Consider the following 27,350-nt stretch of genomic DNA (forward strand, 5'->3'; position numbering starts at 1 on the left):
ACCATGCCAAACATCTGCTGAAATTAGTGGACATCTACAATGAGTAGCTCCCCCTGGAGCTAAATCGGGCTGTTCTGCGACGAACCATGTGATGCCACTATCTGACCAACCTGGATCAAAACACTGCGGGTACGTGGAGATCAATTTCAGTGACGTCCATATTTAATCTATTTTAAAACCCAATAGTTCAACTGAATCAAAACAGAAGCAAAAGAAGAAAAGAGGATAGAAACTTTACCTTGTAAATGCATCAATTCATCGCAAATTTGGCACGCATTAGTTATGTCCATGCCAATTGATTAAGCGCACAAATCTTCATGAAAAATGCTCAAGCCTGCACCAATTCCCAACAGTTTGAAATACTCGAGTTCTCAAAAGTTCCACAAAAATATAGTGGAACACCAAAAATAAGAAAAGCCGACATGTGAAAGAGGAAAACAAACATATTGATACAAATTAACACCCAGTGATGCAATCAGGCCTAAATCAAGCAGTGAGAGCGATTTATTTAACAATATGCAAGCAAGGAAATTAAAAGGTATAAATAATCGCATAATCGAACATGAGTATGTGAAATATCACAATTGAAGGAGAATTTAGGTGGGAAAACTTACATCGCGTGACAGAATTTAGAATAATTTGATTGACAGTTATCCATGCATCTTTTTTCTTCAATGGAGTTGCTTACCCAAAAAACTTGAGTGAAGTAGAATGAAAGCTCAGAGAGAGAGAGAGAGAGAGAGAGAGATTAAGTTCAATATTGGGGAAGATGAAAAATAGAGAGAAACTAATCCACCGCTGAGGAGAAGTAATTGCCATAATGGCGAAAGTGAGAACGAAGGGGTTTGCACTCCGAAGGGTTTCATACTATTAATTATTCCTAATCGACGTGGCAGAACGATGGCCTTCGATTTATCCACCCTTAGATTGAATCCTAGCCGCGAGTTAGGAAAGCGAGCTATTTTGTTAAGTTGACTAGGTAATGCCCGTGCCTTTGGCACGGATTGTTTTTGAATTTCTTGATTTGCATTGATTTTTTTAATATTATTTATTTATTTATTATTATTTTTTCTTGTTTAGATTCACTAATATTTCTCCTAGCCACAGTTTTAACAAACATCATCTCTATGTTCGTCTCTTATTTAAATAATAATTATTGATTCATTATTTTATGATTTTGGTACAGTTTTTTGTCTTGAAGATATATATTTTAATTCATGTATTTTTCACAATTTCAAGAAATAAAACAAAAACAAAAAGTACTTGTGAAAAATTTATCCAACCGAAACAATTTTGACTAATATGATACATTAAATGTGCTTGTCCACAAACTTTATACATCACACATGTTTTGGCAATATGTATCCCTAACATGTATATACACCCTCCTAATGATTTAGTTTCCGATATTAAAAAATAAAATAAACTACAAAAAATAATAATAATAATAAATAATAATAATATAAAAATATATATATATATATATATATATATGGGGAAAGATAGAGGCACATTCACTGTAGCCACATTCTAGCCACATTGTAAATTAATCTAAGCAAAATCATGGATTTAAAAGTTGAATTAAATGCTGAATTTTTGTAGATATAATCTCCCCACCATGGAGAACATGCTCACAAAAATTCATCTCATTCAAAGAAATCTAACCTTAGAACATGCTCACAAAATTTTTGGACCGTTAGATAAAGAGCTCAAAAATGAACACTAATTTTTACATGGTTAGACATATCCAAATATTATAATTTTTTGTGAGAATGATCTTTATGGTGGGAAGATCATCTCCACCAAAAACCAGACCTTAATTCATTTGTATGTGAAAAATGTGGCTATAATGTGCGCATAAGAATGTGCCTCTATCCCTCCCCTATATATATATATATATATATATATATATATATATATATATATATATATATATATATATAATTACAAAATATGAATATGATATACGCTCCAGCTAGCCATGAAGGCACAAATTATGTTGTCGTCTTTTATCTTTGGTGCTATCTCTACACGTCTATGAACACCATGTCGCAAAGAATTTTGGCAAAACCTTCTTTGTGTTTGTTATTTTGGGATATTGAAGCAATACAATCACTGTTGACATTGAAAATGTAAATAGAAAACATATGCAAATTGCAAATATACCAAAGTTATTGGGCAGGTAATTGAACCATACTATACAATTGAGAATATTCACTGCAACAGTTAACTACACTTTGAGCAATCATTTGCACATTGTAAGGTATATCAACAAATGTTAATTTGTTCTTGTTCGACTCATGACGGCACACCTGACTCATCTCTTACTTCAACGTAACCGGTAAAGTATAAGACATGAAATAAAAAATAGAAAAAGATTTGTGTCAAATTCACTCTACAAAAATTATTTTGAACATACTTCAACGGACTGAACATGAAATTTTGTAGTTCAAAAAAAACTTAATTCAGATATATATATATATATATATATATATATATATATATATATATATATATAAACGGTGACTACATGCACCGGAGGTAATGTGACTTTTCCTAAATTTTATAATTTGATTTCATTTTATGGTTTTGAATTGTTTTTGTTTATTTCATTTTCGTTAACTCATAGTTTTTCTATAATTCCAACTGTTCATCGAGACGATGTAAACCAACTATCCATTTTAAAGTGTTGCATAATGGTTTTGTCGCCCTCATATTTTAACGCCTCGCATGTTATTGACTTCATTGAAATCCAACTATTTTAGAGTATGTCTCATCCTATATTTTAACCAATTAACTCTCAGAGTAATATCCAATTCATACTTGTCATAACTTTCCGATCCGTTTTAAATTCTTGTAAGCTATCAATTAAGAAATTAAAATACCCATGAAAAAAACCTTATTGAACTCGTTGATCATCTCTATAAGAACTTCTCAATAAACTTGTTATTTTTTATTTTGATTTTTAAGTAGACTTGTCTTTTAATAAATTGCTTTTGGAAAAATGGTAGAAACCTTAAATAATTTGCTAATTTTATTTTAGTATTTTAGATAGTCTAAATCTTTGGCATATAGTGTAATACCCCGGCCCGTGTGGGAATATACTGCATCGCCTAGCCCGTGAAGCGAGGTTGAAACAGGTACTTGGAAAGGTGCCTAGCCCGTGGGGCAAGGGTCACCTCATGTATGAATTCTAGCATCTATGAAGTTGTTTGAGATATGAGACATAAGTAATTCATTCGCCAAATCCCAACATAGAGATTTTTTTTTCCGGATTTATGGATTCATGGAAACTATGTAGTGAAGTTTGCACATGTAGGAGTAGTCATAGGATGGGTGGCCTCCTGAAAACTTGTTGTCGGTGTCAAAAAACCTTACATTGTGGTGACTATGTGGGAACAATCGATGTGTAGGATTTTTGATTCCTTAAATATCAACTTTGATAATAAAATTTTTTTTTGAAAATTTTGATTGAACTGAGTTCTTTATTTTAATTTTTGAAATATTGCAAAAGAATTAATTAATTTGATATTATTAGAAAATTATTTTTTAATTACCTAATTAAACCATTATTTATTGATTTGCAAAATTAATAAAAAAAATTTAACTATCATTATTTATTGATTTAATAAATTAATGAAAAGTTTTAATTACCAATTAAACCATTATTTATTGATTTGCTTAATTAATAACAAATTTTAACTATCATTATTTATTGATTTAATAAATAGAAGTCTTAATTACTATTATTTGATTTGGTAAATTAATGGGAAGTCTTAATTGCCATCAAACTCCAACACGTGGCGGAACGGTGGCCCTCGATTTATACCCGCTCATATTGAATCCCAGCCGTAGGTCATAAAACTTCCCTCCCTTGTTATATTAGATTCTGAAAATTTTAAGGCTTGTAGCTATCTGTCTGTATGCTGGGATCACACCAAACATCAAATATCAATCATTAAAGCACACAATATCATATCAATTTTAGCCTTACAGGTGGACGCAGTACACAGAAGGCATCCAAGACTAATTAGCAATTCGCTTTAATTTAATGAACAAATGTAGCCTCATACCATTGCAACTAACATAGATAAACACCATTACTAGAAAAGCCTTATACTGTCAGAGGAATACAACTAGACCAGACTGCCCTATTTTATTCAAACAAATGCGGATAATCAAAAAATTTACGACAAACTACAATTTAACCATGATCGGAGACACCTCGCAAGGCTTACATAACTTGATCTTTAGCTTGCTTTGCCAATACACTGATAACCACACCCGTACTACATCCACACAAATGTTCTAACTTTACTTTTTTTGATGGTTGGACATCTAAATGCATTTCTGGGGCATCTCTAATTTGTGCAGATTTTTTTGAACACGGAACCATTGGCAACATTGCGTTCTTACTGACTTTGGGCAATGCATGCATAAAAAACGCGCTTTTTGGATTTGATGATTTGAGATAGAACTGATCCCGCCTCAGTACCTGCAAATTACTTCAATAAGCGAACTCAAAGCACTCCAACAAACAGGTCTAATTGCATGATAATATCATCTAAGAGGTAGTTAAAGTAAAATCCATGTAACCACAAATCTAATCAACATGAATCAAAACATAAAGAACTACCTAAAATTAATTTGATAACAGAACGTGCACCCATTTGTTCTGCCGCCTTTTTGCTTCTGGCGGGAGTACCGATATATGTTTTACCATGGAAATCCAAAGTTGAGATGAACACTGGAATAAGACAATTTGACTGGGTAGTTGTATAAATAGTCATTTCCAAACCAATCTTCACAGCAAATTCATTAAGGATAGATTTGCAATAGGTCATATCCTGCAAGAGTAACAAAAACAAATAAAAATATATAACCTAAGAGGAAAAAGTAGAACAAGGTTTAATATAATAGTAAAATAGCATAAGTAAGGCTTAATTAAATCAAGTCACAACATAACTATGACTTGGACATGTCTTTCTTCAATTATAGTTAAAACTTTTCTTCCTTAATACCATTTATTCCCCTCAAGTTCTTACCCCAAGACCTTGATACCAACCTCTCAAGTCTTGACCAGTAGGCCACTGGACGACACTATGATTTGGATTTTGGACATGTCATCCAAGTAAAATAGTCTAATCGCCATATAACATGAGTACGCATACGGACATGTGTGCGCGCACACACACAGACACACGCATGCATGCAACACACCTCATCTATTATTGGACATCCTTTGTCTTTGACCTTATTCAATATAGATTCCAGAGCAATTTTAGCAGTATTCTGTTCTGCCTCTTTCTTATGTAGAAATGTCTCAACTAATATATAATTTCCCCCATCAACAGAAATAGAAGATCTAAATTGTGGCACAGTTCCAAAGCATTCAGTAGTATAGGTCGGAAGTGGCAGTTTGGATTTCTGAGCATACTCTTGCAATCGGTTCTTATGCATCATGACTTCAATTAGACCACGGGGTGTTCCCAATTAGACAAAAAAATAAAATCCATGCCAACAACTTTTTTGCACCGAGTTAAAAAGTATCTAGACAAAAAAAAAATTATTAGAAGGGAAAAAGCAAAAAACCATTCTGCATATTTAATCTATGATACTCATTGTCAGACAAAAAACCATTCCGCAGATTTAATCTATGATACTCATTGTCAAAGGTAATGTAATAGGTGACTTTAAAACCTAGTCAGATTCTGTCTTTGCATTAATAGGCCATAATTATCCTCAACGATATTTGGTAACTATATAATTCATATATATGAACATGCAAACTATAAACTATAATAGTCAGAGTTTGTATATTAACTATAAACATGCAGACACATGAACCACCTCAAACACACAACCAAACTTAATGAAAAAAAATCACAAGTTAATCTATCTTATCAAAACAAATGTATCTTTCTATGACAGTCAATCTCATTTTAATCGAAAACCTTGAATTGCAAATAGAATCAAATCTTAGTTAAAAGATGAAACCAAAATTGAGAAGAAATCAAAGTGAAGGCTGAGAGAGAAAGAGTACCTATCAAAGAACTCGTGCCTTCCTAATCAATCTAAAAGGGCGTGGCTCCTGTCTTTTATTTTAGGGTGGAGAGTGTTTTTTTATTTTTTGGTGGAGGAGGGCGATGGAGGATGAAAATGAAGAGTGATTTCTTTCTTTTTGTTTCGAGAAATCAGGAAACACGTAGAGATTTATGACTTGGTTGTTTCGAGAAATCAGGAAACACGTAGAGATACTCAAATGGACTCTAAGAGGTAAACAAGGTAACTGATGAGCTAAACTGAATCTAATCAGTTAGCATTAGATTCGGAGGTTGACAAGGATTGGCAAGGTAAACCAAATCTAAATAGGGTTGACAAGGTAAACAAACTTAAAAAAGAAATTGCTGAGGTTATTTCAGAGGTATTTCGGAACTCCCAAACCACCCCCACAACAAGGTTCAAACCCCCCACGTCTCTAGTCATTTTCTTCATTTGTTTCCTTTATAACGCTCATTACCCTTAGAGGTGACACTTTTATTAGCATTGGTTCATTAAAGGATATCAGTGGACTTCACATTTCTGAGGTATACACCCATTTCCCGTTGCTTAGAAGTTTTTAGTTTGTCATGTTATTTTTCTTTTTGTTCCTTGGTTTTGTTACTTAGTTTCATTATGTCTCCCAGGTAGTAATTATTGTTTTTGTTCAAATAATACCCGTATTTTCTTCTTGAGAAGTAATAGAAGTAATAGAAGTTTGACTGTTTTCTAAATTTTGCTGTGTTAGTTCTCATATATTCGTATACTGCACCTTCTCGTTTGCAAGTCAAAATGAACGTCTAAAGGATGTTAAAGGTCAATTGTTATGCTCGACTAGAGTTATCAATATGTCGTTGAAGCCTCAAATATTAATATTTATTTATTTAGTTTTGATTTTCAGGTTCGAATGGAAAAACTACATAAGGAGGTGGTTGGCGTGAAGTTAGATTTATGTGCAATGAAATCGTATCTTGATGAGAGTTTTAAAGGTTTAGAGTCCCATGTCAACCAAATTGGGGATAGAGTTAAGTTGGAAATATCAGCAAAGAAATGGGAGAATGATCCTGAGATGAGATGTTTCGAAGCAGCTTTAATGGAACTAGAGAATACTCCAGTGCCAATTATTAGATATAAAGATGCTTCACCTATCACTCCTGAGCTGATGAAGGAGACAATGAAAGCAAAACGGAAGGTAAATTCATTCTAAGAATTTTATGATTAAGTAGAAACTATATTAATGAAAAGAAAAATAGTTGCATAGTGAGATGTTGTTATACCTTTGAAACGGTGTGTGCTAGAGATTCTTTAGACAATACCCCCATAGTAACAACGAAAAAGGTGCATTCACATAATACTCATTTTACTTGTTACAAGCACGAAGATAACTATTTGTTATTGTTTTAGGTTGGGTTTGGTAAGGATATGGGTGATTGCTCCTTCTATCGTTATTTGGACTACTTCCCAGACGTTCTACAACCTTTAATTTTGGATATTGAAGATCCAAAGGGTGACGACAACTGTAGATTTAGGGCCTTGGCCATGGCATTGAGGTATGGCGAGGAGGGCTGGGTCCAAGTACGAGTTAATCTGATTTCAGAGTTGCACGCAAGTAAGGAAGAATACATACGGATGTTCGGTTATGAAAATGTGACTCGTTTTGACTTGTGAGAGAAGTCTATTACACTTTAAGGGTGATGCTCCTGAAGAGAAATGGATGTTGCTACCTGAACATGGGTATCTTGCAGTATCAAAGTATAACGTTGCGATTGTGTATTTTTCAATGGCAGGTTGTCACACTTTTCTGCCGTTAAAGTCAGCATTCAATGAGAATGACTATAAAGTCATTGGTATTGGGTGTGTTCCAAACCACTTTTTAAAGTTGAATTTGGAAGCAAATTGTCCAATGCCAAAGATCGCGACGTTTTGGGAAAAACATCATCGTGAAATCGCAGATGAGTGGAAATCATATTTCATGTCTCACTTTGATGCATTTCCACTTGTCTCTTGCAGAGATGATCATTTGGGCGACCATGTGATTCTGAGTGATTCAGACTGACTTGGTAGGAGGCTCCTACATTGTGCAATATTTAAAATTTTCTTTTTTCATTCTACTTTTTGCGCATCCAACTTTATGACTTCTTTACACTTATTTTGAACTAATATGGTTTTTGTGTAAACCTACAGGAAGACATTTCATATATTATTTAGGTGCCATCTCGTAGGAAGGATGGTTCGTCATCCCAGCGACGTGACAAACATTCTCTTATTGATATTTTCAGTTAATATTAAGAAAATATTTTTCATTATTGAGTAGAAGTGTATGCTTTTGTTTTCTGGATTAGACTATTGACAAACATTATCTTGTTGATGTTGTCAGTTAGTGCAACAACATTGAATTTCTATCTGGTTGTTATTGTGATGTACTTAAGTTAAAATTTTATTATTTCTTATGCCTAAGTTGATATCTTATCAAGTTCTAAATTGATGGTGGTCAAATAATGGTATTTGATACGAGTGAAGGATATGGTATGGATGTACAGTGCTAGTGCTCCAAGTTTGCCATAACTGTGTTTTACATTGGGTGCAGATAAGTTTCTTTCTTTATTCATTTTTGTGTTTCCATTGCTATTCTGCGGCAAGTGTTTTCCTTCAACTCAATTTGGTCATTTAAATGATTTCTTGTTGCATATGCTTTTGATTTAGTCGGGTCTTTGTATATGGTTCTGCCGATGTTACTTTGTAGTCTTGTATTGTAGAATCACTAATATTGTTTAATATTTGCATGTGTGTATATAGAATCGGATTAGAGCTTTCTATGAGAATTTTCTCAAGTGGGGAAAACTAATGTATGAGATATATAGGGGCTTGGCAAAGAAGTTTTTCGAGAATTCAGTATCTGGGATTCTAGCTGTTTTCTTCATTATCAGTTAAGAATGATACTCAGGGCAAGAAATAACAAAATGGGCTGTAATAGTTCCAGGGTAGAGGTGAAATGAGACTTGTCTATTTTCATAGCCTTAATGCTTAACATGTGGATGCCTTGTTCAGTCTCAAGCAACCCACGCGAGGTTATTCAGCATTGAGGCTATCTTGTCTGCCTTGGTTGTTCTTTTTAATTTGAGATTGTAATGAATTTTGACATTATCTTTGTGTTAGGATGCATTCTTTATGCATAGCACTTTTTTAAGGATATGGCTTGTATTCTACATTTCTACCCCTTTAGATAAGTTCAACCATATGCTTCGGTCAAGAGGTGGGATATGATGTTGTGGCAGACCTGAGGAAAAAGATGAAAGGAAGAGGTTTGAGGAAGCTACCAGGGTGCAGTTGGATTACCATTAGCAATGAAACCCATTCTTTCCGTGTTGCAAATAAAACACACCCTTGTTCTCCTGTGATTTATCGGATGTTAGATGACCTCATAGTAACGATGAAGGGTTCTACCAATGTTCCTTATTTTGACGGTTTTTGTGAATCTGTTTGGTTGGCTCGAGAAAGGACTGATTATGAAGAAGCCGAGATGGAATGCTATCTCGAGCTATGGGTAAATTTAGATAGTTAGTTACTCTCACGAACTGTAAACTATTTTTTATGTGATTCGCCCGATGGTTTCTTTTTATCACATCTCTTTGAACTATCAAAACATTCGATCACGCATAATAGAAGTGGTTATGTTAACAAACTATCAAGCGGGATCTTATGCCGAGTTGCAGTGTCCTTCAATAGATGATGGCTAATATCAGAAGTGCTAACGGATTCATTGACAACCAAAAAGATTCATGTTGATTGAGTTTTGGCTAAAAGCTTTTCGCGCAATTCTCAGCTACTTGATGAGGCGAATTTTAGTGCTGATGCATGTGAAGCAAGAGATGTCATAATGTAGAGGTCCTCCACTTCTCAACGGTAGCCAAAAGTTGGATATCCTTATCTGTTCTAGGTTTGTGAGGGAAGTTATATACATGATATTTGGCATGCCATACTAGTTGGGATCTCATCCGTCGGTGCATCTTTGTGATTGTAAATTGGGATATTCTTTTCTTTTTCTTCTTCTTGGCAATTTTTTGTAGTTTGTAAAACTTTCTTGTATAAATGATTAAGTTCAAAGAAAAAAGGAGAGATGCATTTGCTGCATTATGAACTAGAGCCTAGTTCAATGACTAATAAGTAAGTCGATTTCACTAGCTCAACAAGGATTAAGCAAAAGATTTCTGGACACCACATCCCATCCCATGCAGTGCTCTGTAGTCGTGTTCCATACTTTTGGGCTCAAAGGAATCCCTTTGACAAAAATAGATGCATGGGTGATGTTACCTGTTTTCCCAACTAGCATTCAGCTCTAAGTAATACAAATAATACACCCACTTCAATCTACCCACTTCAATCTACTACACTATCCGTTTCTTTTAAAGCCTATTCAAATAGCAACTTATTTAGAAATCTTATATAGCTCCAGTGGCAAACCAACAGAAACACTCCAGACCTTCTTATAAGTAATTCAAACTACATACTAAGATACACCCAAAGCAAGATGAGCATCTCATGTTGTAGCAGACACCACAGGCCAAATGTAGCCTCACAAATCCACTGAACAATCTGAAACTGCTATGAGAGAGGTCTGTTCTTCAATTTTCCTAATTTCCAGGAAGAAGAACTAACAAGCAGGTGTAAGGAATAATGTAGCATATGCACCACGTATGGAAGTAATCTAATCAAGGAACAAAGCAGTGAGGTTGAAGTGAAGTCTAAGAAAAACACACCACCAGATAATAGACAAGGTCATCCAGTGGCTTGCAGTACATAATAGTATAATACACAGAGCAAGATCAAAGCTTTCGATGGAGGGTGATCAATAACAAAAGTAATGAATTAACTTTGTAATACTTTCATCAAAATTATTCTTTAGTTTACAATTCTTCCTAAGAGTATATTTGGAACCAATCCTCTAATAATGGAAATTCCCACGACTATATGCTAATCTAACATAAACTTTTCTGATAAATAGGTGTAGTAACCTTCATTATTTCTTTTATCCGACAAACTAATATCTTCAAACTGAATGCTAATAAGCACAAATCCGACATTCTATCAAAATCGAAGCATGACGACACAAGAAGCTTGATGGTTAATAAGTGAATCCAAGGCCCCCTCTATGCTCTCTAGGTAGACCTCGACGTCAACTGTTACACAAGCTACACCAATAACCAACAAGAACCAGCTCAACTCGAAAGCCTGCCGAAACAAAACAATGGAATTAATAGATGAATAATATTATAGAGAAATATTTTACCAAGCTATATCAGGGAAACCAAGGGGATGTATCAGAGGCTCTTTCTAATAACCCATAGGATCATATGTAAGATCCCTCACAATTCAGAGAATGGATGAAGTGTAAAAACTTGGAGATCATTTCCGTTAAAGAGTTCTTGCACTAATGTATCATCATCATCATCACATAGCTTACGCCAAAAGAGGCATCAAAATTTTGAGTTCTTGTTTTTATATAAAAGGCGAACATATTTACGAAGTTATAGATGTTCAAGGCGTATGTTAGCATATCAGTGCATCATCAATATTTCGACTACTGTTTTATATGAAAAACGAAAGTATATACAAGGCGAGTAAGTGTTAGCATATCGAGACAAACAGCATGTTGTCGATACGAACACTAAATTGAAGAGTTGTATCTTAATGAAAATAATATATTTACTAAAAAATGCTAATAAATGGCCATAATAGCTTCTAACCTACTCTGTATATGACAAACTATTATGTAGATTTTCATTAGTGCACCTATCTTGAATTGCCTCTAATTACTACCAATAAGATCTCATCTATGCATATTGCTAAAATTTTAATTCGCAAGACATTTTCAGCATTCCATTTTTTTTAATCGGTAATTTTCAGTTTCCTATTCTAGTTTTCCTGTTCAACACCGATTACATGGTAATATCGTAAAGTAAAGACTAACCAGGGGTGAAATATGTAACAAAATTGGAGTCAGTGGATGAGGGAGGGCTGACTGGCAGATCGTCGATATTGGGTACAAGAAGGCCATGCAGCTCTTCGTCTTCTTCCTCTTGCTGATGAGGTGACGCCGTTTTAGTATTTTTGTGTCCGTCGTTCATTGGATTATCTAGGACACTGTGAAAGAAGAGAAGAGAAGAGAACACAAGCGAGAGTGCTTTCTCAGATTTAAAGTCATTCTTAAACACTCATTTTCAATTGTATCAGTTTTGAGGTGAAGGAGGAGGTGACGAAGGTTGAGAATGAAGAGTAATTTTTTTTTTCTTCTTTGGATTTTGGAAGCACGTAGAAATTTGGTAACTTGGTGTAGCCAGTTAGACAACTGATCTATAGGTTTTACCGTTTATATATTTTCTCATCTTTATAGGGTAAGATGACAGATGTGAGCTCCAGATAAGATGTGAGCTCCAGATATGTGCGCATTGAGACTCATTACGCATTGTAGATTTGGTAATATATAAAATATAAATATAATTACCTCTAAAAGCACCCGAGGAATTGTTTAAAAAAGTGGTAGAAACACAAGCTTCATTTTTTTCTCTTTGCCTTCAACGAAAAGATTGATTCACATTTGGATTCCAAAAATGCTTTCTCCATATTTGATTCGATCTTGAAGATGCAGTTAGTTTGTTTGTTTTTTTTTTTCTAAAAAATATTAGTGGAGAAATTAGAGAAAAAGAGAGAAAGAGAGAGAGAAATCTATGCGTTTGGATTGATTGCTTCACATTTGGAATCATTCCAAAAAAAATTCCTCAACTTGATTTTGAAGACGCATTTTTTCCACTATCCACTTCCAATTTATCGATTTTACCATCTTGAACACGCCTGTTTTCCTCTAACTAACGCCAACACCTTGTTTTCCAACTCTACGTTTCTCTTATGCATCGACTCTTTCTCACTAACCCACCCCATTACAAATTTCTACAACCTCATCCAACTTCTTGATGAACTCGCCCCCTACCCCTTTTAGCCTCACAAAATCCACACAATCTAGTTTCAAACGACTAACTTCTTATTACTTCTTAACCAACACATTATTATCAGCTCGATTCGCCATCAAGTGCTTTTGAGATTATAAGATGCATTTTGTTTTTTTTTTCTAAAAGAAACTAGAGATAAATTGGGAGAGAGACAATGGAAATTATGGGAACGCGCGAAAAAAGATAAAATTGGAGTTTTGAAACTGAAGTTTTAACCAAATTGGGCCTTTTTGAAATATATAACCGAATTGGGTCATTAAGGTAAGGGACGACATGAGCAGTTGAGCACTCATTTTGGCATAATGAAAAATTTTATGTACTAAAACCTCACACCCAATCTGTTGGAACTTGGAACTAGAGAGACACGAGACACGTCTATTTATGTGTCTCGATTAATTGTTTCACATTTTTGGAAGCATTCCAAAAATCTCTCATAGATATTCATTTCCTAGACAGAAGCCTTTTTTTTTTTTTTTTTTTTCCAGAAATAGTGAGAGAATTAGGAAAGAAAGGGAGAGAAACACAACTATTACATAATCTATGATTACTTCTAAAAACACAACTTGAAAACAAATTTATTTTCTGAATTTTTTTTTGGTAAAATAGTCAGAATTGAATTAATGTCAGGCTAGCCATTTCCCAAAGCCTTGATTACTTATGCTTCTCCTATTGAAATGTTGAATTCACTTTATCCTTTCTTGTATATCCTGCTAGACATCTTCCTTTATCATCTCTAGCATCAACAAAAAGTACACGTGAGTTCATATTTTTGTAATACAAAAGTCAGGGAGAGAAACTACTCAAACTAGTATGGTGTTTTCACAATAACCAAATTAAGCTTCTTAAAAAAAAAATACTCTATATTACCGAATTGGGCTTATGTCCAACTAAAATTTATTATTAATTAATATGAAATAACTGTGAAAGGTCGATATGTCCGAGTGGTTAAGGAGACAGACTCGAAATCTGTTGGGCTTTGCCTGCGCAGGTTCGAATCCTGCTGTCGACGCTTTTCTTCTTTATTTTTTATATATTTATTCTCTTGAAAAGAAGCAGACCCAATCTGAAAATCCCCCAGCCATGGCAACACCAAACTTAGAATGTCGAATGTACGAATCAAAATACCCGGAAGTAGACATGGCAGTAATGATACAAGTGAAAACAATAGCAGACATGGGTGCATACGTGTCACTACTAGAATACAACAACATAGAAGGAATGATACTGTTTTCTGAACTATCACGTCGTAGAATCCGAAGTGTGAGTAGTTTGATTAAAGTTGGTAGACAAGAACCCGTTATGGTTTTAAGAGTTGATAAAGAGAAAGGTTACATTGATTTAAGTAAAAGAAGAGTTTCTGAAGAAGATATTGCTGCTTGTGAAGAACGTTATAATAAAAGTAAACTTGTTCATTCTATTATGCGTCATGTTGCTGAGACTCTCCACCTCGATTTAGAGGTATCGTCTCTTTTTTTGCTTAATTCAGCTTTATTTTAACTGCCCATTTATCATCACACAACTTACATCGTTATGATTAATGGATACTTTCATAAGTTATAATGTGTTATTGGGTGAGGTTTGATGGCATACTTGGGATCAATCTCACCTTAAGCAGGGAAAGGGGGATTTATGTTGTATTGATTAAAATATGTGTTATTGCCTTATTGGGACTGAACGAGTCGACTCGACTTGCCGAGTTATAACCCCCTCAGTTGTATAATGTGTCACCTGCAGATAAGTTGTTTTTGTTTCGCCTTGTTGCTTAAATTTACAACTCAGTTAGTGTCTTGTTCTATAATGTCGTTTGCATTGAAGGGAGCTGGTGGGAAGTTATATTCTATCTTAAGAAATGCTAAGATATGATTTTTTTTTTTTCTCGTGTTGTTTTCTCCCTGTCTTTCGTAGTTCAATCACGCATTCAGTTTCTTATCCTTGGCAGGACCTCTATTTACATGTTGGCTGGCCCCTTTACCGAAAATATGGGCATGCTTTTGAGGTAGATTCTTTGGACCTCTCTTTTCCTTTTCTCTTATTGTTTTTGGGTTTTTATTTTTTTATTAGTATCTCCAATTATAGTTGGAGTGGTCTCTGCTCTTCTTAGGGAATTGGCCAGTTTTCTTTGTTTCGTGATTTGTTCTTTCCTCTTTCCTTCTGTATATGTACCAGGCGTTCAAGTTAGTTGTGAACGATCCTGATTCGATATTAAATACTCTCACTCGTGAAGTGAAAGAAGTTGGTCCTGATGGCCAAGAGGTAATATTGTGCAACAGACATGCTTGCTGGTTGCTAGTTACTAGTTGCTCTTACCTTTGTGTACTACTTAAGGGCATTCAACTAGTTAGCATTTATTTTGATCTTACAGGTCGCTAAAGTGGTACCTGCTCTCTCAGAAGATGTCAAAGATGCTTTAATAAAAAACATTAGAAGGCGAATGACCCCACAACCATTGAAGATTCGTGCAGATATTGAAATGAAATGTTTTCAGTTTGATGGGGTTCTTCACATCAAGGTACTGATTGAAAATTCAGTTCACCCAGCATCAAATTTTGAACTCCGTGCTTATGTTTAGAAATGCCGTATGTGGAAGTCACAGTTTTTTGGTATGTTATTGTAGGAAGCTATGAGGAAAGCTGAAGCAGCTGGAAATAGTGATTGCCCTGTGAAAATCAAACTGGTGGCTCCCCCACTCTATGTTCTTACAACTCAGACACTTGACAAGGTAAGTATGGAACTTTTTGGTAGTGTAGAGTTCTTCACTTGCTGTGATTTATACCTTTTATTTAGTTTACACTTGAGTATTGGAGCCTTTTATATCTTTATTAGTAAGCTGAACTTTTCCAATATCATTTGGACATTGAGCCACGATCACAGCACCTATAAAGGAAAATTGTTTTCGTATACTAACAATTCATTCTCTACACTATAGTTACTTCTGCTGTCTGTCAACAACTAGATATATGGATCCTTTTAGTTTGTTCGAGATTTTTCAGAACTTTGTTGTGTGGCTAATTATTCTAATATTCCAGAAACAGTTTCTTTTAATCTAACACTAATGCATACCAACCAAAACAAACTCTAGTTTAGTTTGAAACATGCTAAAATTTTGCGAGGTGGAGCAGTCTGCTATAGGTTGCAGACTTACAGTTATTAAATGTGCTTTAACTAGATTTGGTTTGACCGACTTCCTGAATTCAATAGTTAGCAAGAGAACACTTAGAAACTGTATAATAGTTTTGATTCCTATCCTTTTTCGGTTCCAAAAGCGACAAGGACATAAATTAAAGAAGAACTAGTACTCTGTGCACGGTCAATGACCGTGATAATTCACACTTGTATGCTACGACGCGTTTCTCCAAAAAAAATGGAATTCACTTGAGAAAAAAAAAACAATTTTTTATATGGTCCACATAATTAAGAAAGAAAAAAAAAATGGGGTCGAGCAAACACGAAGAAACAGCTTCCCGGCTAGCTCCCTTGCACCTCATTATATAGTAGACAATATGACCGTGATATATACAAATGCATGTATGAATTTATATATTTAAACTAAATAATATAATTTTATTTAGATGGGTTCATTACGTAGTACACAAAAAAAGAAGAAAAATATTTTAATTTTAAATTATGTTTTTACCTTTGTATTTATTTTAAATTTTCAATCCTAATATGTACTTGGTAAGTAATATCAAGAATTGGGAGGGGTAAAATCGAAAACGAAAAAATTGTCTATGCTATAGTAATTTATGCACTTGAGTAAGGATATTTTAGGAACCAAAATTTATAATTACGGTTTGACCCTTAAATTTAATTCACTTTATCAAGTATATTGTGTATTGTAATACAATGAAAAAAATGGGACAAAAGTGGAAAATGGAAAAAAAAAAAAAAAAAAAAAAATCTTTTTCTTTTTATTGTTTCTTGGTTTGTCGACACATGGCGTGCAAAAGTTAACAAAGTGGCCTAATGATGACAAATTTTGAGCCCCACGTGTACAAAGAAAAGCATATTATACTTGAATGACATACATACCCTTATATAAAATTATATTTACTCATTTTATAGTGTTTTTGTATTGTAATATCAATAGTTGGGTGGGGGTAAAACGGGAAAATGAAATGTTCGTGGAGTCGAAAAGTTCTGTTGGTGGGACGTTTTTACCCTCCACTTATTCAAGATATTACAAAATGTTCCTAAAATAACAACCATAATGCAAAATGGGAAAATGGTATTGTAGAGTGGCCTTCTCTCTTTATAGTAGTTAGATATGTTTCCTATCACAAATAATGGTGATTTAAGTTTAATTGCATCAGGTTTCATTCAAATTGATTTGTTCAGGACTCGTTGGCTGTGGCTTGTCTGTACTTATGAAACATGTCATTACAAAACCATTATTTGCAATGGCTGAATGTTTGATATTTAGATGTAATTAATTAGGTCAGCTTCGAGGCGATTTATACAATTATACCAATGAAATTGTTTACCAAGTGCATTACAATTAAATCAGGGAAAGGTAATTATAAACAATTTAAAACCTTTGGAAGTTCAGAATTTAACCAAGGAGGTTGTACATAACAATTGTGAATACTAGTCAGCATGTTGTTAGGCTGACGATTATCTATAGTATTAATTGAAAAGAAAGACCAATAGCATTTAGTTTGTATTGAACTCTTGGTGTTTCCGAAGATGTTCTGAACTCTCCCAATACTGAGGCCTGAGATGTCTTCTTAGTTTGTTACCTAAAGGTTTGTATATCTTGTTATTCATATCATGTTAATTTAGGTCACCGTCCTCATGATATGTGATTTGGTTATTTCAATTAAGGAAAAAAATAAAAAAATAAAAAAACTTAAATTTCCGATTTGCAATATTTCGCTGTATGTAGGTGGGTTTGACAAGGTATACAGTGTTTTTCTTTCTGATATGCAGGAGCAGGGAATGTTGGTTCTCACCAGCGCAATTAAAGCTTGCACTGAAGCAATCGACAAACACAAGGGGAAACTTGTTGTGAAGGAGGCGCCAAGAGCCGTAAGTGGCATCTCCTTCCTGCTTTTTCTTGTGACTGTACTTCCTTGGAACTAGTTTCACACATTCCGCAAGAAATAATCTTATTTCTCGGACATGGGAGCATTCTTGAGTCCAACCCGAGTACATTCCCTCCTTTGTTCTTTTTAACACGGTGACTTTCTAAACAATGTAGGTGAGTGAACGAGATGACAAGCTGCTGCAAGAACATATGGCAAATCTTCGTCATGCCAATGAGGAGATTAGTGGCGACGAAGGTAGCGATGAAGAGGAAGATACAGGGATGGGAGAAATTGATCTGGAGAACTCTCCTGCTGGACTACAAGATTAGGCATGAAGTAAACCTGCTGTTTTTGAGCCCCTTTTACTTTAATCCTTCTGAATTGCATAGAACCAGTTCAGAGGATTCTGTTATGAACGTCATTTCAGAGCCCAGCATTTTATTCAACATGAGGCTGATTCCGCTGGCTTATGTGGAAGATCTTGTTGAATACCTTACAAGTATGTCGCTTAACAAATTTGAAACCAAGTTCAAACATCATGTGTTGAAATTACTTGTACTCATTGACAAAAAGTCGGTTGATTTTTGTTGTTGTAGTGTTCTGAGCGTGATTGCCCTTGTTAGAGAACCAGTCAAGATCTAGGTTATCTCCCATAATATGTTGAGAAAGAACTTGTTATTAAATAGCTTCAACTGTATCACAGTGGGGAAGAGATAACAGAGCTCCTTCCGTTCCTTGTGAGTCAAATTAAGTGAACTTCTCTTTAAGTTTTTGTATGGTGGGAAGGTTATCTCCTAACCGAAGCATAAATTTAAGTTTTCAATCGTATTTGCTATTTTTCTGTATCCGGTGTTGTGCTCATTGGTAACTTAGTTGGATGAGCTTCTGATTTCTGAGCGTAGAAGTGTATAAGCTGATTATATAGTACCGGACTACCTGGCCTGATGGATGATGACTCCAAACCATAGAACTTCTTCCACTGGGTTATTGGTATCAAGACTTTTGAATGGTGTAGGCAGAATTGGCCAGTAAATGTTGAATGTGTCAAATTTGGGTGTTTGTCGTCATAAAGAACAGATGATACAGCATTTGGTTGCAGGATGGCTTGTGGGTTACAAATTTCTCGATAAAATGGTTTGGAATGAAGCCATGGATACAGCCAGAAATGCTTACCGTCTTACCGTCAATCCAAGAGGAATTCCTAAAACTTCTTGATGAAACAAGTAGAGGAATCCCTTCACTCATACCCCGCCTGATTTTTCCCCAGAGTAGACTTCTATTTTGCCTCCAGGAACTTGAGAGGGTTGAGAATTTTTGGGCCATCAGAATTCTGCTAGAGATGGGACGGCCCACTGGCCCAGACCAGCTCCTATCCTGATCAAAGTCATCAAACACAGCATAATCGTAGATTCGTAGACGTTATTGGGTGGCAACGCAAGTTGTGTGTACGTTAAGCACAAAGGGACGAAAAAGAACCACATTATTTCATATAATTGCGTTCCTACTGTTCTATGTACTCGTAATAGCATTTTACCTCCGCATCTATGCTTCATTTTTCCTCCACAAATTATGATTATCCACCTGAACTATCAAAGTTCTCTCCTGAAACAATGACACAGATTATGTTGCTTATTGATAGAACTAGAATATATTGAGAAACAGTTTGCCCGCATTTCATCTCTCCCTTTCTTCCCTTTCTTTCGTTTTCTACCCTTTTCATATTCGACAAACAAATAAAGAGCAGGAAATCTTATCCTCAATTTTTCATTACCTAGCTAGTCGTTATCCCAACTTTACATCTTAGTCATGTTACTTTTGTCGGTTCACATGAACAATCAGAAGCAGCTTCAAGAATATATAAAAGTGATTGGAAAATGGAAAAAAGCTATATTAGTTAGATTATTATTACCCTGGATGCAACAATAGTACATTACTAAAGAGGTTGAAGATATGGCGTGTGTTCGATTTGCATGGGGAAATCTTTCCACCGGGACATCACTTTTTAGTTAAATTGACTATGAATTTCAAAATTGGTAAACCCGTGTTGCCGTGTTTGCAATTGCAGGATCTAAAATGAGAGAATTATGCTGGTGCATGGTACCAGACCAACACAAAGGAATTTGCTACGTGCAGATGCAAGTAAAGAAGTACTTGTTTCAGTTCTCTTTAATTGTCTAATGTCTGTAGTTATATACATGGATGCCGTATATGGTTAGCCAATTGAAGCCACCTAGCCTGGCAGTTTGATTTTCCTGTTAATATTTTTGATGAACATACTGTTAGAAATTTGGTACACTTTATTGTCGTTAATTATTTCACAAGCTTAGAACTAAATTTCAGGTCAGATAGGTTTTAAAGCAGATTATGATCTCATAAGGATTCCAACCAAACATATTATTATACTTTAACAGATGCACTTAAATTCTATTTTCATTTTAAATGGACAAGGTCACAAGGGTCAAGGAAGGAATGATCAACTTTTTACCTGATGCACTCTTGGAAGAATGGTCTACAATAAATGATCTATGTTGAGTTGTTTATTCTTTAGGCTATAGGGCTGTTCCACAGGTGATCTGAATTAGAAGTTTGTGAATTTCATGTCTAGAAGTTTACTATATTTACCTATTTCAATAGAAGTTTTTTTTACTTAACCCCAAAACTAAGTAGCATTTTGATTTAATCCTTCATTTTTAAAATCCTTTGACTTAGCTCCCCAATCCGGATTGATATTTTACTTCTTGATAATATTGTCCTTCTTCTTCATCAACCATGGAAATAAATTCTACTACCAAACAAAAAACAAATGTGATAAATTTCAAAAGAGGTTGTGTACTATCCATACTAACCCCAAATCAACTCAAAAATTGAATCCCCATCTTGTAATTGGTGCACAAAACTTTTTTTTTCTTAAAGAGAACATACTATTTTTTATTTTATTTTTTTATTGTTATATTTTTGTGAAAAACATAAAACATGGAGTTATAAAGTTTGTTTATATTTATTGTGTATATGAATTGGCTTTTACCTTTAATTGTGTCTTGTTTTAGAGGTTGGATCGTGTATAAACCCAATTCATACTCTTTAATCTTACATGTCTCAACTCCTCGGTTTGATGCGGAGGATGAAAAATAATCGTGATTTGAATTGATCAGCTAAACCCATTTGGGTTGTCTACATACCTCTTTACTAAGGAATCAAGCCGCACTGTAGTTCTCCTTTTTCTCTCATTTCTCTCCCTCACTTTCTTGTGGACTAGCCTTCTCTTTTTCTCCTCCTCAAACCCTATTCCTTATGGGCTTTATATACTCTTCCTTAAGTTTTCTCCTAGCCCTTAATCTTTATTTCCTATCTCATGGTCCAAAATTACCCACTTGTCTCTCTCTACCCAGTTTGAGTTAAGTTCCTGTACTCCTATCTCATGCAAGTGTTATCTTTTGGGCCTCTTATACATGTGATGTCACTGGTCACAAATATGGCTACTACAGATCGCCATTTTGTAGGAATTAATTTTCATAGTTGATGACTTGATGAAGAAGAATGGCAATATTGGCACAATGTAAAATATTAACCTGGGGGGAGGGGGGTGATAAAATAAAAACAATCGATTTCTCTAACTTATTCTTATGCTATAAATTATTATTTCCTACTCTCACACATATATATTCATAATAATATATAGAGTACTGAGTTGTTCCACTCTTAATTATCTAGACCTAAACAAATTTAACTAATGGCAAACGAGAAAACAGTGGTGAGAACAATATTTATAGATGTGAATTTATACTACAAAATTTAACTTATGAATTTAACTTATACTAATTTATCTAAGCAATAAAATATAACTTGAATAAAATATAGAGAAGAATAAAAAGAGTTTGAATCTACTTTGATGAATTCCTAACATGATATCATAGAGTTGTTTAGAAAATCCTAGTCTTTATATTTTCACATAAGGTGCAAACATAAAGACTAGACCTTTAATGATCCCTAATCAATTATAGTATCTCTAGTCATAACTAATTAGCATGAGAGAAAGTTTGTTCACATTCTCATGACAAACTCACTATTATCTAGTCCAGATTAATTTTCTTTATTTCTAAGTAGAAAAAAACCTAGACTTGAAGCTCTTAAACAAATACCATATTCTAACAAATCAAGTCATTATCAAAGCTTCATTTAAAACCCTTATAATGAAGGTTTAGTGTTGATTCATGGGACTATTAGGAATAAAAGAATAAAAAGAAAACATAGTAATAATAAGAAATTATTTTAAACTAAAAACTTAAAATGTTTTAATGGAGTTTGAGGCTAGAAACATAAACCCTAAATTATTCTAAACTATGGGGGAAGGGGTGAAATCGAGAGGAGAGTTTTTGTTTATGCCCTAAACTTCTTTATAAAGCAAATGTTTAGTTTACAATTTAGTGCATGGGCTTGGGAAGGAGCTGTGTTTTGGGCCACTAAATCAAGCCCAAAAACCTAATTACTTAAGTTCAAAAGGGTCCTAACTACTGAAATTTACTACAATACTTTTTTCGTCAATTTTTAATTCTCTGATTGGGTTGAAGCCTAGACCATTAGAAAGCTCTTTCCGAGTCAGTCGAATATTATTAAGGAGTTTAAACTATAGTTTTGGGCTTTTATCAGTGGGCTAAGTAAAATAATTTTAAAAATGGGGGTTAAGTAAAAACGTTACATAGTTTTTGGGGTTTAAAGAAAAAAAAACTCCATTTAAATATGAATCCTAATGAGGAGAGAATCTCTCATCACAAAAAACGCTCAAGATTGTAAGTTGTTATATTAGAAGCGAATCTCATCCCAAAAAGAAAACAAACCCATTTTGTTTGTATCTGATGTAACTAGCAATGAAAATAATTGAAGAAGGAAAAAATACAACCAAAATGACACTTTAACCCTTGTCTTCCTCGCTCATCTCTTCTTAAGTTCTCAACTTTTGTTCATGTTATTAAGACCGGGTTTATTAAGACCCATAAATCAAACAGGAAATTTGTACAGGCTGGATAAACAACAAAATCATTGCTTTTAATATTGAACAGTAAACACCACACATGAATTATATCTTGCATGTACTTCCTAAAGTTTTCGTTACAGTAACAAAATGTGAAGATTATTAAGCTATTAGTTTGATCAAGTAAATTAACGAAACAATGTCGTCGTGATTTCATATTGATTGCTTATTTGTGTTTGATACATTGAGGGAAAAACAAGGTAAATAGAGAGAAGAAGATGATTAGAATTTATTTTTGTTTTTATGTTGACTTATATGTATTGAGATGCGTGCACTCTATCTTACGGCTCTTGACAAGTGCGCTCTAATTGGAGGAGAGATCGATCTCTCCTTACTATTTGCTTTTAAATATGGGTCGCAGTATTGACACCCTACTTTATGGAATTGGCACCCCTTTGACCAATTCAAAGGTACTGGTACCCCTCCATTAATCACATAAAAAACATTCACAGCAAGAAGTTGCCGCGAGATCACATAATCCACGGCATCGAATTGCCGCGATATCCCATATCCCACGGATATTGTTGTCGTTAGTCTTTTTTTCTTTTAAATTTTTTTTAATAGCCACCGTAAAAAAAGTTAGTTGCTGCGAGATGGTTGTGTTCACTAAAATGGAGTCTTTGCTTATGTTAATTATCAAAACTCTTCTTCATTAATTTGATCACAAGTTTTTCTTATAACATATTAAAATATTTGTTGTGAGATAGTAAAATTATGTCTCGATTATACATTTTTTTTTTATGGTTTTGGTGTTATTCTTGGAGTGTATAAAGAAATTTTAAAAAAGAAAATGAGGTATCTATATGTCGTGTGTGTTCAATACATAAAATTTGAAGTGAAAAAAAATAAAAAACACAAAAAAATTATTCCGCAATAATTTCCTGCTGTGGAATATGGGATCTCGTTGCAACCCGATGTCGTAGATTGTGCGATCTCGCATACCGTGGATTGTGTGATTTTGCGGCAACTGTCTGTCGTGCAATATGAAATCTCGCAGCAACCCGATGCCGTAGAACTATCCGACATGTGGAATGTAAATGAACATATAATGAATAACATTATTGTTTTATTTTTTACTAAAGGGGTATCAATCTCATCAGGTGTGGTGTGATTGTGTCAATACCGCGCCCCTTAAATATTGGAGAATTTAGTTTACTAATTGCCTTAAAATAACTTCTAAAACTTAAGACAGTTTTTTTAACTTTTACCATTTCTTGGATTGAAGGATTTATTAGAAAGCAGAAGACAGTGATTTTCCACCAAATCTTTGTTTTGACTTGTATATCATTATTAATTTTGGACTTTTCACTTATATCCTGACGTGTACTCCATCGCCACTTGAAGAAGTTGCTAGTCCTTCTTCCTATAGTGAATTCGATGTCGTTGTTGTAATTCTTTTTCATTATATATCGTAGGGCCTCAATGATACATTAGGGCCCCAGTTATCAAAACAATAAATCCCAAGTTCGCTCTTGCAACCTTTTTCATTATTTGAAGTTTTGAACTGATGAACTATGAAGTAGGGCGTAATAACAAAATAGCAATTGGCTAACACCCTTTAATGAGCACCATTCAGCTACCATCATTAACCTACAGAAAGCATATAGTATGTTCTTTGATCACCTAAATGCAATTATTGATGTTACAACTTACAACTATATTTTAAAGAAAATTTCATTAAATTCCATCAACTAGTACTTAGCTTTATTATGAACAAAATATAATGCATATTGTAGTGTAGTACAAGCCCACACGTGTAATACTTTTTGTAATTTTAGTTTCCTTATCTCCTCCTTATTTAGTTTTTGAAACAATTTTATATTATTTCTTTGATGGAGAGTTGCATAGTAGTATTTTATTTTTTAGTTAATAAGAAACAGAAAAAATAAAGCATGGGAGTATTTTTATTGGGGTATGTGGTGTCGTACTTGGAGGCAGATTGTATAGCAGTATTTTAGCATATATAATTATATATTCCTTTCATCCATACGTCAATAATAGTACTGCCGAAGGTGCAGACAAGACTGGACAGTACTAGTTGCTTTTAAAACACCCCATTCCTTTGTGTGTGTTTCAACTTTCATCTTCAAGTTATTTTTCTCTCTCTTTATAAATGTTTTCACCACATTTGTGAGAGGTGTGAAACTCGAAGTAGTACTATCGGCTGGTAAGAGGGGAAGCACATCCTATCAATGGATTGTAAACACTGAGACAAAAACAAGCAATTCAGCTTTAGCTTTGCTTTTTCCATTCTCTTATCTAATGACATTACTCCTTTTGCTACAACAATCAAACACAAGTACGATAAAGACACGAACGGCACATCTATGAGTTCTATCAAATCAAGCACAGATAATTTGGTATTTTCTGCACCACTTCAACAACAAGAGCCATAAAGCAACACAAGTAACACTGTAACAGACAGTCCCACAGAGGCACAGAATACAAAAGATTTAGAATACGTTCATTCCTTGGGACATTTCTCCAATATTTTCTGCGATATATGGAGAGTGTGTTAGGGTATGAGATATCAATAGTATGCTCGAATCATGAGGGTTGAAACTGAAAATGAACTTCGATCTTGCTGAGAATTGATAAATGAATAAAAATAAGTGGGATGAAATTATTTACAGTAGGCTTCAGTAATAATTTCAGGTGATTGCACAAGAAAACAGAAAAAATGGCCTTCTAGAATTAGAGCTGGGGGCAATTATGACCAAGTTATCCAGTGAGCTTAGAAAACCCTTGGCCAATATCTTCACGATTATACTTGATTGGTAATGCACCTAAACATTATAGTAGAGTCTAGAACCAAAATCTTGTCGGCAACAACAAATACTACTTCAATGACAAGTCATGAGAATGTCTAAAATATGAATGCCATCAAGCATATAAACAATAATAAAAGAAAGTGATGATAATATTCAAAAATACGTAACAAAATATATAATGAATGTCATGAATCTCAAATTTATATACCATCACTACTTTGATTACATAATTTGTTAACCATGTGTTCTCCTAATACATAAAACAAAGAATCTAATGAGTTGTTATTGTACACTTGGGTATTGAGATTAATTGAAATTATATAAAATGAAAAAAGAAGGGGAGAGATACACCTCAGCCAAGAGTTGAGATGAACTGACATGCTATATCCCTATGCTAATATGCAATATATATATATATATATATATATGGAGGTAGTCCATGAGCTTACACGCACGCGCACACACACCAAATGGGCTACCTCAATGGCCAAGATCTCATCCTACTGGGGGGTAGAAAACTTGAGCCCAATGTAGTAAAGAGGATGAACATGATGACTTAAGCAAGATAATTGGGAGGTGGGATGAGATTTAAAAATTATTTTCTTATTTCAAGGGATTCTTAACCAATGATTGATGAGTTTGTGCAAGGCTAGAAGTGGTCGGCTGCTAGTCTTCTTCATTCTTAGGTGGCTGCTGATGAAAAAAAATGACAAATACTTCATTTCTTCATTCTATATTCTAATTTTGTTGTTTTCTAGTTTTCTTCTTCTTAAGTTGCTTTCATACAAGAAAAGTAATACTATCACCATTATAGAATATAGATAGAAAGAGAGGGGCCACCTTTCAATGTTCGTCTTACTTACCTCTTCATTCCAAAATCACAAGAAGTCTGAAATCAAGTTACAGTGTATATGTATGTGTGTGTGCAAGTGTGAGTGTTGGAAGAGGGGGGGACCTGATTTGAACTGCAAAATTATGCACGTGTGCCATTACAACTGATATTACCCCCGGGTGTATTGCTGATTTGGGACCATTTTGCGTAGTAGACTAGTAGTAAGCAACATGAGCTTGGCTGCTTCCATCTTCCACCATTTTCCCACCTATGCACACTTCCTTTGAGTTCAAACTCAAAACTTTGAACAAAATGTTAAGAACAAAAAAAATAGCATATCATGCACATTAAATTAGAATGTCATGATCTACAACAATATATCATCAAATTTTGTTTTCCTAAAGCAATTTCACTATCTAAATGAATGGATCACTAAACTTGAGAGGTAAAAAAAATCTATGGGGGTGTCTTACTTCCTTCTACAATAAAATTTCATATCGAAGATAAACAAATTACACTCTTACATGGTATAACAGGTATAGCAAATTAAAAATGCCATAAAGATAAGAACACATACAGAGAAAGTGAGATTTCTGGTTCTCTAGCTAACATATGGTTCATCATCTAAACCAGGAAACACTATGGAAGGTA

General features: G+C 34.3%; 2 protein-coding genes, 1 long non-coding RNA gene and 1 other non-coding gene across 5 annotated transcripts; 2 read left to right on the forward strand and 2 right to left on the reverse strand.

Moving 5' to 3' along the window:
• Window positions 1-4,234: 4,234 nt before the first annotated feature.
• On the reverse strand, window positions 4,235-5,463 carry LOC147483413 (double-stranded RNA-binding protein 4-like). The gene is made up of 3 exons (XM_086579552.1): window positions 5,221-5,463; window positions 4,656-4,847; window positions 4,235-4,495 (listed from the first exon to the last, which is right to left on the reverse strand). The coding sequence occupies exons 1-3, from the start codon at window positions 5,461-5,463 to the stop codon at window positions 4,235-4,237; spliced, it is 696 nt and encodes a 231-aa protein (XP_086435678.1).
• Window positions 5,464-10,901: 5,438 nt separating this feature from the next.
• LOC147483414 (uncharacterized) lies at window positions 10,902-12,367 on the reverse strand. The gene is made up of 2 exons (XR_015205806.1): window positions 12,008-12,367; window positions 10,902-11,268 (listed from the first exon to the last, which is right to left on the reverse strand). It is a non-coding gene; the product is annotated as an uncharacterized LOC147483414 (long non-coding RNA).
• A 1,603-nt stretch (window positions 12,368-13,970) lies between these two features.
• TRNAS-CGA (transfer RNA serine (anticodon CGA)) lies at window positions 13,971-14,052 on the forward strand. The gene has a single exon. It is a non-coding gene; the product is annotated as a tRNA-Ser (tRNA).
• Window positions 13,980-18,910, forward strand: LOC147483416 (eukaryotic translation initiation factor 2 subunit alpha homolog). Of its 2 annotated transcripts, XR_015205043.1 has the most exons (8): window positions 14,010-14,501; window positions 14,983-15,039; window positions 15,210-15,296; window positions 15,406-15,552; window positions 15,658-15,762; window positions 17,970-18,068; window positions 18,241-18,566; window positions 18,664-18,910. XR_015205043.1 is itself a non-coding variant. In XM_086578021.1 (7 exons), exons 1-7 carry the CDS (start codon window positions 14,124-14,126, stop codon window positions 18,394-18,396), a joined length of 1,029 nt encoding a protein of 342 aa, XP_086434147.1. In that variant the 5' UTR covers window positions 13,980-14,123; the 3' UTR covers window positions 18,397-18,910. The 2 variants fall into 2 exon arrangements, 1 of the variants encoding a protein (XP_086434147.1); XM_086578021.1 differs by having other exon boundaries at window positions 13,980-14,501; window positions 18,241-18,910.
• Window positions 18,911-27,350: the final 8,440 nt, after the last annotated feature.

This window comes from Coptis chinensis, chromosome 8 (genome assembly GCF_015680905.1).
Source record: "Coptis chinensis isolate HL-2020 chromosome 8, ASM1568090v1, whole genome shotgun sequence".
Lineage (NCBI taxonomy): Eukaryota > Viridiplantae > Streptophyta > Magnoliopsida > Ranunculales > Ranunculaceae > Coptis > Coptis chinensis.

Excerpts from the sequence above, each read along its gene's own strand:
- LOC147483416 (XM_086578021.1), top strand. The coding sequence starts at position 14,124 with ATGGCAACACCAAACTTAGAATGTCGAATGTACGAATCAAAATACCCG. Across the intron at positions 15,297-15,405 it reads TTGGTCCTGATGGCCAAGAG|GTCGCTAAAGTGGTACCTGC; the intron begins GTAATATTGTGC and ends TTGATCTTACAG. Across the intron at positions 15,553-15,657 it reads ATGGGGTTCTTCACATCAAG|GAAGCTATGAGGAAAGCTGA; the intron begins GTACTGATTGAA and ends ATGTTATTGTAG.
- LOC147483413 (XM_086579552.1), bottom strand. The coding sequence starts at position 5,463 with ATGATGCATAAGAACCGATTGCAAGAGTATGCTCAGAAATCCAAACTG. Across the intron at positions 4,848-5,220 it reads GATGTCCAATAATAGATGAG|GATATGACCTATTGCAAATC; the intron begins GTGTGTTGCATG and ends TTACTCTTGCAG. Across the intron at positions 4,496-4,655 it reads AACAAATGGGTGCACGTTCT|GTACTGAGGCGGGATCAGTT; the intron begins GTTATCAAATTA and ends AGTAATTTGCAG.